This window comes from Chlamydotis macqueenii, chromosome W (genome assembly GCF_036417535.1).
Source record: "Chlamydotis macqueenii isolate bChlMac1 chromosome W, bChlMac1.mat, whole genome shotgun sequence".
Taxonomy (NCBI): Eukaryota; Metazoa; Chordata; class Aves; order Otidiformes; family Otididae; genus Chlamydotis; species Chlamydotis macqueenii.
Window position 1 is genome coordinate 40,301,430 of NC_141592.1, and position 14,324 is coordinate 40,315,753.

General features: G+C 49.0%; 1 protein-coding gene across 1 annotated transcript in view; it reads left to right on the top strand.

Annotated features, from left to right (window-relative positions):
* Nucleotides 1–1,296: 1,296 nt before the first annotated feature.
* The window catches only part of LOC147596695 (uncharacterized), a 28,160-nt gene continuing 15,132 nt past the window's right edge, over nt 1,297–14,324 (top strand). The window contains 5 exon segments of the mRNA XM_086769609.1: nt 1,297–1,674; nt 2,241–2,431; nt 5,969–6,171; nt 9,058–9,287; nt 10,101–10,238. Of these exon segments, the coding sequence (XP_086625735.1) occupies nt 1,297–1,674; nt 2,241–2,431; nt 5,969–6,171; nt 9,058–9,287; nt 10,101–10,238 (1,140 nt within the window).

A 14,324-nucleotide genomic window follows, 5' to 3' on the forward strand; every position in this document is an offset into this window, starting at 1 on the left:
GTTTTCGGTGCGACCAGGTGGATGATCTGCTCAGCCTGGTGGCAGAGCTGAAAGAGGAAGTGGAAGGGCTAAGGAGTATCAGGGAGTGCGAGAGGGAGATAGATTGGTGGACCCACACCCTACCATTCCTGAGGCTAAGGCAGCAGATAGAGGCTCCACAAGGAGCAGAGAATCCCCTACCCTCTTGCCACCATGCAGAAGGAGGGGACCTAAGAGACAGAGGAGAATGGAAACAGGTCCCTGCTTGAGGTGGCAGGCAAATCCCCTCCTGGCCTCCCTCACCTTCCCAGTTGCCCTTGCACAACAGATATGGGGCTCCGGATCTTGAGGGCCAGGCAAATGAGGATGTAGGTGAAGGTCCATCCAGGGCGTGTCCTAGGGTGAGTCAGTCAGCCCCACGCCTTGTGACTGCCTCTGTTAAGAAAAAAAGGAGAGTAATTGTCATAGGTAATTCCCTTCTGAGGGGAACAGAGGGCCTCATATGCCGATTAGACCCATCCCACAGGGGAGGTTGTTGCCTCCCTGGGGCCCGGGTTAGAGACATTACTAGAAAACTCCCTGGTCTGCTATGGCCCTCTGATTATTACCCGCTATTGGTTATGCAAGTTGGCAGCGATGAGGTTGTGGAGAGAAGTCCAAAAGCTATCAAAAAGGACTTCAGAGCACTGGAATGGTTGGTTGAAGGATCAGGAGCCCAGGTAGTGTTTTCCTCAATCCTGTCAGTGGCAGGGAGGAATACTGAAAGGAATAGGAAAATGCACCTTATTAACATGTGGCTCAGATGCTGGTGCCATTGGTGAAATTTTGGGGTTTTTTGATCATGGAGAGGTTTACATGGCACCGAGCCTGCTGGCGACAGATGGAGTTCAGCTCAAAGGAGGAAAAGGGTTCTTGCTCATGAGTTGGTGGAGTCATCAAGAGGGCTTTAAACTAGGTTTGAAGGGGGAAGGGGATATAACCAGGCTCACTGGAGATGAGCCTAGGAGTGGCATGCCAATGTTGGGGGTGAAATCGATAGCCCAACTCAAGTGCATCTACACCAATGCATGCAGCATGGGCAACAAGCGAGAGGAGATGGAAGCCATTGTGCAGTGGGATAGCTATGATTTAGTCACCATCACAGAAACATGGTGGGATGACTCTCATGACTGGAGTGCTGCAATGGATGGCTACGAGCTCTTCAGAAGGGATAGGCAAGGAAGGAGAGGTGGTGGAGTGGCTCTGTATGTCAGGGAGTGTTTCGATTGTATAGAGCTGAATGATTGTGATGATAAGGTCAAGTGCTTATGAGTAAGGATGAGGGGGAAGGCCAACAAGGCAAATATCCTGCTGGGAGTCTGTTATAGACAACCCAACCAGGATGAAGAGGCAGATGAGATGTTCTACAAGTGGCTGGCAGAAGTCTCACAATCGCTAACCCTTGTTCTTGTGGGGGAATTCAACTTACTGGACATCTGCTGGAAATACAACACAACAGAGAGGAAAGAGTTTAGGAAGTTCCTGGAGTGTGAGGAAGATAACTTCCTGACACAGCTGGTGAGTGAGCCTACCAGGGGAGGTGCCTCGCTTGACCTGCTGTTTACTAACAGAGAAGGGCTGGTGGGAGATGTGGGGGTCAGAGGCCGTGTTGGGCTTAGTGGCTATGAAATGATAGAGTTTTCAGTTATTGGAGAGGTAAGGAGAGGGGTCAGCAAAACCGCTACCATGGACTTCCGGAGGGCACACTTTGGCCTGTTCAGGACACTAGTTGAGAGAGTCCCTTGGGAGACAGTCCTGAAGGGCAAAGGGGTCCAGGAAGGCTGGACATTCTTCAAGAAGGAAGTCTAAAGGCATATCAGCAGGCTGTCCCCATGTGCCGTAAGACCATCTGGTGGGGGAGACGACCGGCCTAGCTGCACGGGGAGTTTTTGCTAGGACTCACGGAAAAAAGGAGAGTCTACCACTCTTGGAAGAAGGGGCAGGCAACTCAAGAAGCGAACAAGGAGCTCGTTAGGTCATGCAGAGAGAAAATTAGAAAGGCAAAAGCCCAACTAGAACACAATCTGGCCACTGTTGTAAGAGATAACAAGAAATATATTTACAAATACATTAACAACAAAAAGAGAGCTAAGAAGAATCTCCATTCTTTATTAGATGCAGGGGGGAACATTGACAGCAGGGATGAGGAAAAGGCTGAGGTACTGAATGCCTTCTTTGCCTCAGTCTTTAACAGTAAGACCAGTTATCCCCAGGGTGTTCAGTCCCCTGAGCTGGAAGACGGGGACAGAGAGCGGAATGAAACCCCCACAATCCAGGAGGAAGCACTTATCAACCTGCTACGCCACCTGGACATGCACAAGTCTATGGGGTCGGATGAGATCCACCTGAGAGGACTGAGGGAGCTGGTGGAGGAGCTTGCCAAGCCACTCTCCACCATTTATGAGCAGTCCTGGTAAACAGGGGAGGTCCCAGACGACTGGAGACTTGCCAATGTGATGCCCATCTATAAGAAGGGCCAGAAGGAGGATCCAGGGAACTACAGGCCTGTCAGTCTGACCTGGGTGTCAAGGAAGATTATGGAGCAATTAATCTTGAGTGTGCTCACCTGGCATGTGCAGGACAACCAGGGGATCAGGCCCAGCCAGCATGGGTACATGAAGGGCAGGTCCTGCTTGACCAACCTGATCTCCTTCTATGACCAGGTGACCCAACTAGTGGATGAGGGAAAGGCTGTGGATGTGATCTACCTGGACTTTAGCAAAGCCTTTGCCACTGTCTCCCACAGCATTCTCCTAGAGAAGCTGGTGGCTCATGGCTTGGACAGGTGTACCCTGCAATGGGTTAAAAACTGGCTGGATGGCTGAGCCCAGAGAGCTGTGGTGAATGGAGTTAAATCCAGTTTGCAGCTGGTCACAAGCGGTGTTCTCCAGGGCTCAGTGCTGGGGTCAGTCTTGTTTAATATCTTTATCAATTATCTGGTTGAGGGGATTGAGTGCTCCCTCAGTAAGTCTGCAGATGACACCAAACTGGGTGGGAATGTTGATCTGCTCGAGGGTAGGAAGGCTCTGCAGAGGCATCTGGACAGGCTGGATCGATGGGCTGAGGTGAACTGTACGAGGTTCAACAAGGCCAAGTGCCAGGTCCTGCACTTGGGTCAGAACAACCCCATGCGATGCTACAGGCTTGGGAAAGAGTGGCTGGAAAGCTGCCCGGCAGAAAGGGACCTGGGGGTGCTGGTAGACAGCCAGGTGAACATGAGCCAGCAGTATATGTTGTGGTTATGTTTAGTGAGAAGAGGCCTAAGGTGGTAGCTTCTGTAATAAACTGCTAGAAGTTGCTCCCCTTTGTCCAGTGGACTCAGCCGGGCCTAGGGCGAACCCGCTGCTGGCCAAGGCCGAGCCAATTGGTAGCAGAATGTTCCCTGATAACGCCTCTGCCATAACGTATTTAAGAAGGGAAAAACAGAAAACAAAGAGAGAAGAAAAGATGTGAAGGAGCTGAGCAGGGGCAGAGAGGGGGATCGCAGGCTTCATGGGCCTTGCAGGCCTCACCCTCTGGCCTCTCGCCGGGGGGCTGACTGGGCCTGGCCTGGCTGCAAGAAGTGGAGAGGAGATGAGATGTGAAGAGAACCTGAGAGGCGTCTGCCTGCCTGTTGTGAAGAATTTTTCTTGTGAGAGGAACAGCTGCAGACACCAAGGTCAGTGAAGAAAGGGGAGAAGTAATGTGGCTCCTGGCCAAGATTCCCCTGCAGCCTGTGGTGAAGACCATGGTGGAGCAGGCTGTCCCCCTGCAGTCCATGGAGGTCCACGGAGGAGCAGAGATCCACCTGCAGTCCATGGAAGACCTCACACTGGGGCAGGCAGATGCCCAAAGGAGGCTGTGGCCCGTGGAGGGCCCGCTGGGGCAGCCGTTCTGGAGGGACTGCACCCTGTGGAAGAAATTACCCACGGCGGAGCAGTTTCATGAAGAACTGTGGCCCGTGGGAGGGACCCCACGATGGAGCAGGGGAGGAATGTGAGGAGTTCTTCCCTGGATGATGAAGCAGCAGCGTAAAACAACGTGTGATGAACTGACCAAAACCCCCATTCCCTCTTCCCCCCGTGCCACTCGCTGTGGGGAAGGAGGTAGAGATAATGTTAAGCCTGGGAAGAGGGAGGGGTGGGGGGAGGTTATCTTGTTCTCTGTCTCATTATCCTGCTGTTTTTAGTAATAAACAAATAGCTTTCCCCAGGTCGAGTCTGTTTTGCCTGTAACGGTGGGAGGTGGGTGTTGGTCTCTTCTCCCAAGTAACTAGTGATAGGACAAGAGGAAATGGCCTCAAGTTGCAGCAGGAGAGGTTTAGATTGGATATTAGGAAAAATTTATTTACTGAAAGAGTGGTCAGGCACTGGAACAGGATGCCCAAGGAAGTGGTGGAGTCACCATCCTCGGAGGTGTTCAAAGAACGTGTAGACGTGGCACTTGAGGACATGGTTTAGTGGACATGGTGGTGTTAGGTCTATGGTTGGTCTTAGAATCATAGAATAGTTTGGGTTGGAAGGAGCCTGCAATGGTCATCTAGTCCAATCCCCCCTGCAAGGAGCTGGGACAACTCCAACTAGATCAGGTTGCTCAGAGCCTCATCCAACCTGGCCTTGAATGTTTCCAGGGATGGGGCATCCACCACCTCTCTGGGCAACCTGGGCCAGTGTTCTACCACCCTCAGTGTAAAAAAATTTTCCTAATATCTAATCTGAATCTACCTCCCTCTATTTTAAAACTATTACCCATCGTCCTTTCACAAGAGTCTCTGCTGAACAGTTTCTCCCCATCTTTCCTGTAGGCCCCCTTGAGGTACTGGAAGGCCGCTCTAACGTCTCCCCAGAGCCTCCTTTTCTCCAGGCTGAACAGCCCCAGCTCTCTCAGCCTGTCCTCATAAGAGAGGTGCTCCAGCCCTTTTATCATCTTTGTGGCCCTCCTCTGGACCTTCTCCAATTGGTCCATGTCCTTCTTGTGTTGGGGGCTCCAGAACTGGACACAGTACTCCAGGTGGGGTCTCACCAGGGCAGAGTAGAGGGGCAGAATCACCTCCCTCGACCTGCTGGCCACGCATCTTTTGATGCAGCCCAGGATGCGGTTGGCCTTCTGGGTTGCAAGCATGCATTGCTTGACGATGACTTGATGATCTTAGAGGTTTTTTCCAACCTTAATAATTCTATGATTAAAGTGTTAGATATTAAGAGGGAATCCCTTGTGAAACAGATTACCCATGGCTTCAAAGAGCAAACATTCAGCAGTTCTGATTAGAAGTAAAAGAAAACAAGTCCTGAGCACATTTCTAAAGATCCTGTTCAGTAGCAAATGTTGGGTCATATTAGCAAGCAGGTGAGTGTTGTTAGGCAGAGCTTACAGCCCAGCAACATAGCTGCTAGTGGGAATGGGCTGCACCTGTGCACAGGAGAGGTGGTTCTTGAGGATAGGTTCATGAGCACAGGGGGCGTGTGCACAGCGGGTGTACGGGTATTTAACACTGTTGTGCAGTACTAAAGTGAAGGTTTAGCTTGATGGTATCTGTGTGATGCTTTGCCTTCCCTGGAGCAGGGTCTGGTGCATCCTGGGTTGGATTGTTGGCAAGAGAGCTGACAAGGGGTGACCCCCGACGTGTCTCCCCGGGATGGGATCCCGATAAAGGTGGGTCTGTAAGTTGTCGTGCAGTGACAACTGATGACCCTCAACCGTTGGTGCAGTTGTGGCCGTGGGGCGGTTGTGGTCCGGACGGGTTTGAATTGTGACCGTTGGTGTGGTCGTGGCTGTGGGGCAGTTGTGGTTCGGATGAATTTGAGTTGTGGCCGTGGGGTGGTCATGCCTGTTTGTTGTTAGAATGGCATCCATCGTGGATATAGTAAAGGTGTTAAAGGCATTGGGTAAAGAAGATAAAGTGTCTGGTGCATATGACACCATTGACAGAATTCATCCAATTCATCTGCATGAAAAAGTGCTTGATTAACAGGTCAGGAGAGGTGATAGATGTGGCCCTGGACCGGTACCTGGTCCTCCCGTTACTCTTCACCGTCCTAGCCCTCGTCCTGGCCTTCGTTTTTATGAGGTTGTGGAGGGGCAGCAAGGAGCGGGCGGCGGAACGGCCCCAGGAGCCGGTAGCGGCCGAGCGGGGCTCCAGCACCAGGAGAAAAGTGGTGAAAGAAATGAGGAGTGGTGCTCCGATGCTCTGCCTGGTTCTGGGATAGTGGAGTTTGGGTGTGCCCCCCGGTGTATCGCACCTTGCTTACCAGAAATGTTTGAACTGAAGAAGCAACCCCCCAAATATGAAGACTCAGAAATGCCCTCTGTCTCTCCTTCTGCCCCATCGGCTCCACCGCTTGTGGATTCGTGAAAGGGGGAGACTGACTTATCGCCTCTCCCTAAGGATTCATGGGTTGCGGACAGGGGAGGAGGCAGTGAAGCGGGAGCAGTGGGCGCTTTAATTCAAAAGTTCGAGCGGTTGGCGGCGGGCGTAGAAAAAATATTGAATACAGTAGAGGGGTTGGCACGGAAAGTGGAGGCAGAAATTGAACAGGGAACAGGTTGTGGATTTACAGATTGGACACTGATTGCTAAGAATTGCATAATGGAAGGAGTATCTCTAGGGCCATCAGATGGAGATGGGGGTATAATGGTGTGCCCAGTGACACAGGGTCAGCAGGGTCAGCAATGGAGCCCATTAGATTACAGATTACTCAGAGAATGGCAGAAGGCGGTGAAGGAGGAAGGTGTCAATGGGGTGGCGGCTCGAGCGATCTTGGATGTGATCTGGGCAGCAAACCTGCTTCCTTTGGATTGTAGGCAGCTGGCTAGAGCGGTTTTTACAGCCCCCCAAATGGTGCTGTGGGAGGCTGCGTTAAAGGAGGAAGCAGACAAGGTGGTTTTAGAAGCTTTAGATCCGAATCACCCCCTTGCACGGGATTAGTGTGGAAAGGATTCTAGGGTCAGGTAACTTTGCTGATCTGGCCGCACAGGCTAATATGCGGGGCAGGGATATCCACACCGCTACGCAGGCAGCACGGGTGGCACTCACAAAAATGGGTAAATATGAGGGCAAAAGGCAGCCGTACACTTTAGTGAGGCAGGGCATAGGGGAGTCGTATACTTCTTTCTTGGAAAGGCTACAGAAGGCGATTGAGAATTCCGATTTACCAGAGAATGTGAAACCTATAGTCGTGAAAGAGTTAGCTAAACAGAATGCTAATGAGGTAACTCAACAAGTTTTAGTGCAATTGCCTGGGGATGCAGGTGTGGCGCAGATGATTAAGCGGGTTATGGAGGCAGAAGCCTTGCAGCAAGCAAAACTGCTCATTGCAGCAGTTTCTGCCATACAAGCGCCAGCTGCGGGCCCCACCTGTTTTGGTTGTGGGGGTAGAGGACACTTTAAGTGGCAGTGTCCTTCAAAGACCAATCAAGGAAGAGAACCTACGGGCAGCCAGCAAAGGAGATGTTTTTGATGTGGGCGGGGCAGACATCTTGTTAAACATTGTCTACAGTCATGCCCGGCCGGGGGTGGGGCAGGGAAACAGGAGGTGCGGACTCTTACAGGGGCTGAGGGATGCGCCAGGCAAAGAAACGCCCCCAGTAACCTTCCTGAACAGCGAGGGATGGGCCCCGTGGCCGGGCCCCAGTTAGGAGCACAACTAAGTTGTGCGGAGGGTCTATGGGTAACAGCCCCTACTTATGTACGCATTGACAGAGAAATACCACCTGGGGTAATAGTAGGGGCAGGGGCGCAGCAGTTGGGGGTGGAGGTGGTGCCAGAAATGAAGACACAAAATGGAGAAAACACAGTATGTGTTGCTCCGGTGTCCGAGATGCCTGTCTGTTTGCCCGAAGGGTAGACTTTTGTCAGTTTATTACTTGATCTTTCAAAACGCCCGGTAGTCGTGTGTGAGCTACGCCCAGAGGGGTACCCTTCCACGGAAGCAGACCCACAGCCACCAAAGTGTTTTAAGGCCATGTTGGATACGGGGGCAGACGTTATGTTAATTTCCCTGACGGATTGGCCAAAAGAGCTTCCTTTAGCCGGGGTGGCCATCCCGTTGACAGGGGTTGGTGGCAATCAGAGAGCATTACGGAGCCAATACCCTGTACGCCTCTCAACAAAAGGGGAGAGGGGTGAGACAATTATTTGACCGTATGTATTAGATAATCTGCCTGTTTTCCTTTTGGGTCGGGATGTTTTGCAGTCCCTTAAAGTTCAGCTCAGCATAGAGATGCCTTTTTAGTAGGGGCCACTGGTCCAGAAAAACCCTGTATCAAAATGACATGGTTAACCGACAATCCAGTATGGGTGGATCAGTGGTCATTAACTGAAGAAAAATTGAATCAATTAAATTTGTTAGTTGTGGGAACAGAGAGTGCAGCACAGCTGTCTGATATTGAAGAATTTGGGCTATGTCCTTGAACACCACTTGCTCAATAACAAAAACCAGCAATTAGAACAAGTAAATACCTAAGGCAAAAATAGTAAAGACAACTAAAAATCTATAACCAATCCAAATGAAGTTTAAGGTGCATGAACAGTATATTGCTACCAATTTAATTAGATGATTAAGCGCGTGCATTTCATGTGTAACTTAGAAAAGATATAAAAGACTTATGCTGATGGACAATAAAGGTCTCCGGTACACCATCCACGGAGTCCATGCCCTTATTGCAACAGTTAGTAGATAGGGAAATAGCAGCAGGGCATTTGATACACTCGACAAGTCCCTGGAATTGTCCAGTATTCTTGATAATAAAGAAGTCTGGGACTTGGTGATTTTTGCATGACTTGCAAGCAGTAAATGTGGTACTGGAGGATATGGGACTGCTACAGCCAGGTATGCCTTGGCCGTCCATGTTACCGGACAATTGGCCAGTGGCAGTTATAGACATTAAGGACTGTTTTTTCTCTATACCATTGCACCCTGACGACAGCAAACGATTTGCTATGACAATTCCAACAATCAACAACGCGGTGCCTGCAAGGCGACTGCAGTGGACAGTGTTACCACAAGGGATGGAAAAACTCCCCAACTCTGTGTCAGTTGTATGTTTCTTGCGCCTTGCAAGAATTCCGGGAGGCCCATAGAGGTTGGGTGGTTTATCATTATATGGATGACATCATTATATCTGGGCCTGAAGGGGTGGAACAGGCAGTTGAGCAGCTTACAGCTGCCCTGCAGAACTGGGGATTGACAGTTGCTCCAGAAAAGGTACAGTTGCAGACTCCCGTGCAGTATCTGGGAACCTTGGTAGAGCGAACAATGGTAAAGCCACAGAAGCTGACCATAACGAAAGAGGTACGTAACTTGCATGATTTGCAGATATTAGTGGGCAATTTGCAATGGCTACGACAGTTTATTCCTATCACACATAAGGAATTAGGTCCTTTAATAATTGATTTAGCAGGTCCACCAGATTTGGCTGCACCTCGTAAATTAAATGAAGCGCAATTGACACTGTTACAGGACCTAGCCTCTCGGCTAAGTCAAGGCTCCCTGGCCAGATATCAGCCAGGCTTGAAATTGGAACTGCATATAGCTCTGCAAAAGGAGGGGGCGAACGGAGTAGTGTTCCAATGGAATGAGCAGCAACAATTTTGTCCGTTGCTGTGGCTTTACACCTCTGTCAGGAAAAAGGCTGCTAGGGGATGCTATACGCCGAGGGCGGCTCTGCTGTTGGCAACTGTCAGGAAAGGATCCTCACATTCTGTCCACTTCATTATCTGTCACAGCATTAGAAAGTTTAATAATGATGGATACCAACATTCAGGGGGCACTAGCACATTTTTCTGGTGACATCTGTCCAGTCCGGCTATGTGCGGCACTAAAGGCATTGGGGTCAGTCACAGTACTGCCGGTTAGCCCGATTGTAATGACCCTGGTGGAGGGACTTACTGTATTCACGGATGCCTCTGGACGGACTCAGCAAGTGGCTATCGCTTGGTATGACCAGGGAGCTTGGCACACACAAGTCTGTAAGGCAAAAGGTTCTATTCAAGGTTTGGAGTTACAAGCAATAACATGCACCATACACAGATGGATCAGTATCCCAATAAATATTGTGACTGACAGTGAGTATTGCTACCGATTGGGTCTCCGCTGTGCACTCAGTTTACCCGGAACTACAACTTCGGCACGACTGCTTCAAAGCGCATTAGAGCAACGCAGCGTACCACATTACCGGGAGCCATGACAGAAGGAAATTGTCGAGAAGATGAGGCTGCGAGTACTCTGTTACAGGTGGCGGTGGTGGGAGTTCCTGCTCTGAAGCAAGCCCAATTATCTCATCAGTTCTTCCATCAAGGGGCTCTAGCTTTGGCCAGCATTTTTGGAGTGCCCTTGGCGGATGCACGAGCAATTATAGCTGTTTGCCCTAGCTGTAAGTCCATCTCATCTATAGCGATGGGTATTAACCCGCGAGGCCTTCAGGCAAACCAGATTTGGCAGCAAGATATTACAGAATATTCCCCCTTCGGACGTTTTAAATATCTCCATGTAAGCGTGGACACCTGTAGTGGCTGGATCCATGCTACCGCGGAAACCAAAAGTAATCCGCGCGCTGCTATCTGACATTGTTGTGCTGCATTTGCTACATTGGTGGTGCCTCAACAGATAAAAACAGATAATGGACCTTGTTATAAAAGCAGCTTGTTCAACAATTTCTTACAGAACTGGGGAGTGGAACACCGTACTGGCATCCCGGGCAATAGAGGTGGCCAGGCCATAGTGGAACGGGCACATCAGACACTCAAGCGTCAGCTTGATCGGGTTAGAGGAGGGGAGAAGGTGTCCCCTGGGGAGCATCATGAGTTCCTAGCAAGAGCCCTGGTAGTAATCAGTCAAATGACCGGAGCAGAGATATCCCCAATTTTCCAGCATTTTTTGACTACATTATCTTCCTGCTTAGCAGGAGCTCCAGTGTGCTTCTGTGATCCAGACACCTTGGAATGGTGCGGGCCGGTACCACTATTGCAGGTGGGCTGAGGTTATGCGTGTGTGCAAACTGCGAGTGCTCCTCGGTGGGTGCCTGCTAAATGGGTTTGCCCAGCAGTAAAAAGTTCAGACACATGTCCAATGCCTGAGTGAATTTTCTTTGCATGGAGATATCCCACTGAACACATGTTAAGCTTTTCTTTTTTCAAATTACTAACATGGGGACGAGGGCATGTTTTATCTCGACAGATGCAGGCCAGGGAAGGCTGGAGCAGAGATGGTTGGCACCTATTCACCTTGGTGGGGTGTTCTGGTTTTGTTAGTGAGGGGGGGCCTAGTGAGGGGTAGATTCTGATTGTGGCTATTCTGACACCAGTGTAACAATGAACTTTTGGAAAAATTTGCGCGCTACATCAACTTTACTCAAGCTGTATCCCCACTTCATGACTCTATGCTGTCAAAGAATTTGGAGAAAAATTATGAAACATTCATGTTTCAAGTGGACAAGTTTGTTAAAGAATTGTTAAGCAATGAAAGACTGTAACAGAGCTTGAAGTTACCTGGATGAGGACTATAAATCGCAGGAACATTTTTACAGCTCTAAGAAGTTTTTTATTTCTTCATGACCTCTATTAATTTCATTTCAAAGTTAAGAAGTATAAGAAGATTACTGAAAAAGAGATTTTGGCAGGATTATTTGTTATTGACTGTGCCTTTGATTTGAGAAACATTTATTTTTATTTATGATGCTTTCGATTTAATGGCTTGGGAAACAAGCTCATCAGTTTACTTTTAGTTATGTATTTAATAGAAACATGGATTAGTGGTTTGGGAAAGTATTATATTCTGGTTTTGGAAGATTTCAACTTTAGACTAGAATGATTTAGCATAGAGGGGGGGAATTGTTGGGTCACATCAGCAAGCAGGTGAGTGTTGTTAGGCAGAGCTTACAGCCCAGCAACAAGGCTGCTAGTGGGAATGGGCTGCACCTGTGCACAGGAGAGGTGGTTCTTGAGGATAGGTTCATGAGCACAGGGGGCGTGTGCACAGCGGGTGTACGGGTATTTAACACTGTTGTGCAGTACTAAAGTGAAGGCTTAGCTTGATGGTATCTGTGTGCTGCTTTGCCTTCCCCGGAGTGGGGCTCCAGTGCGTCCCGGGTTGGATTGTTGGCAAGAGAGCTGACAGCAATGACATGCTGACCTCATGGAAACTGGTAGAAAAACTATTGATTTTTATGGGCCTGAAATTCATTGAAGGTCTCCAACACTTCAGCTGCTGATCTGAAGTAATTCTTACACTAGTTCAAAAGCAGAATATCATATGGGTTTGATGGATGGACCACTCGGTGGATAAGGAGTTGGCTGGATGGCCAAACTCAGAGAGTGGTGATCAACGGCTCAGTGTCCATGTGGAAACCAGTCACGAGTGGTGTCCCTCAGGGGTCTGTATTGGGCTCGGCCCTGTTCAACATTAGTCGGTGACATGGACAGTGGGATAGAGTACACCCTCAGCAAGTCCGCTGATGACACCAAGCTGTGTGGAGCCGTTGACATGCTGGAAGGGAGGGATGCCATCCAGAGGGACCTGGACAGGCTGGAGAGGTGGGCCCATGCCAACCTCAGGAAGTTCAACCAGGCCAAGTGCAAGGTCCTGCACCTGGGTCATGGCAATCCCAGGCACAAATACAGGCTGGGCGGAGAATAGGTTGAGAGCAGCCCTGAGGAGAAGGACTTAGGAGTGCTGGTGGATGAGAAGCTCAACATGAGCAGGCAATGTGCCCTTGTGGCCCAAAAGGCCAACCGCATCCTGGGATGCATCAAGAGGAGTGTGGCCAGCAGGTGGAGTGAGGTGATTCTGCCCCTCTGCTCTGCCCTGGTGAGACCCCACCTGGAGTACTGTGTCCAGTTCTGGAGCCCCCAACATAAGAAGGACAAGGGCCTGTTGGAACGAGTCCAGAGGAGGGCCACAAAGATGATCAGAGGGCTGGAGCACCTTTCCTATGAGGACAGGCTGAGAGAGCTGGGGCTGTTCAGCCTGGAGAAGAGGAGGCTCCAGGGAGACCTGATAGTGGTCTTCCAGTACCTGACGGGGGCCTACAGGAAAGATGGGGAGAGGCTGTTCAGTAGGGCCTGTTGTGATAGGATGAGGGGTAATGGTTCTAAAATAGAGGAAGGTAGATTTAGATTGGATATCAGGAAAAAATTTTCTACAATGCAAGTTGTAGAACACTGGAACAGGTTGCGCAGAGAGGTGGTGGAAGCCCTGCCGTGTGGATCAAACTCTACAACTCGGAAAGAGTTATAAAGCAGGCATGTTTATTCAGCGCCGGGTGCGTGGAGGGTCGCTCCTCCAAAAGCATGCACACTGACAGCACATTTTACCAAAAATTTATATGGTGCAGGTTTGGACTTGCTTTACAACCTCTTTAAATTCTCATGATGCAGAAGTTCCTTTACCAGAGCAAGATTCATTCCAGTAGGGGTGTGCTGCAAATCTTGAATCAATTCATGACTAGATCATATCAATTGATAGGTAATGACAGGAGCAGTATAATTAAAATCACATCATGTGAGACTAACAAATTACAGATGCAAATATTTGAATGGCTACTCATGTCCACTATTAGGTCAACAACTTGTACAGAATCACATAGAGTCCTAAAGCAAACATATCCCATATCCTTGTAAATTACAACAATTACAATTACAATGGTTTCTAGGGTTTCACTGGGGTGTATCTCAAAGTGATTAACATTTTGTTCTGTATCCAGACAAATATCCTGCCCTTTTATGGTATTACTTTCACAAGTAAATCCCTGCCTGTGCTGGTCTCACACAGCACAGGCCTCGACATCAATAGTTTGCCACTTCTTCCCATTTTTCATAGCCCATACCCTATGTTCTAAGGGATAAAGTACAGTTCCATTGTGATTTAATCCTAAGGCAACAATCAGATATATGTTATACATAAAAGGCTTTAGATATAGTTAGTACAAAGGCTGTGGCTGTGTTGCTAGTAGGGTCAAAGGTAAAATTAACTCAGTGCCACCACGACTGGAATTTCTTTTCAAATTCAGTTGCATTATCCCAAATTACCTTTTGGATTTCTCTTGGCAGGATTCCATCTTCTCCTTCCCTGATGATTGCAGCTGCTATTGATTGTATCCATAATTGGGCCTGGATACAACTGAGAGCTTTAGAAACATTAGTTTGAACTATGTCTAATGCATCTACAATTAATTAATTATAACAATTTTTACAATAAAATGTGGTCCTCTATCTGAGGAGATTGTTGCAGGAACCCCGAATCTCAGTACAATTTCTTCTAGTAATGCTTTAGTTACCTCTCTAGCTTTATTGGTTCGGCAAGGAGATGCTTCTGGCCAGCCTGAAAAGGTGT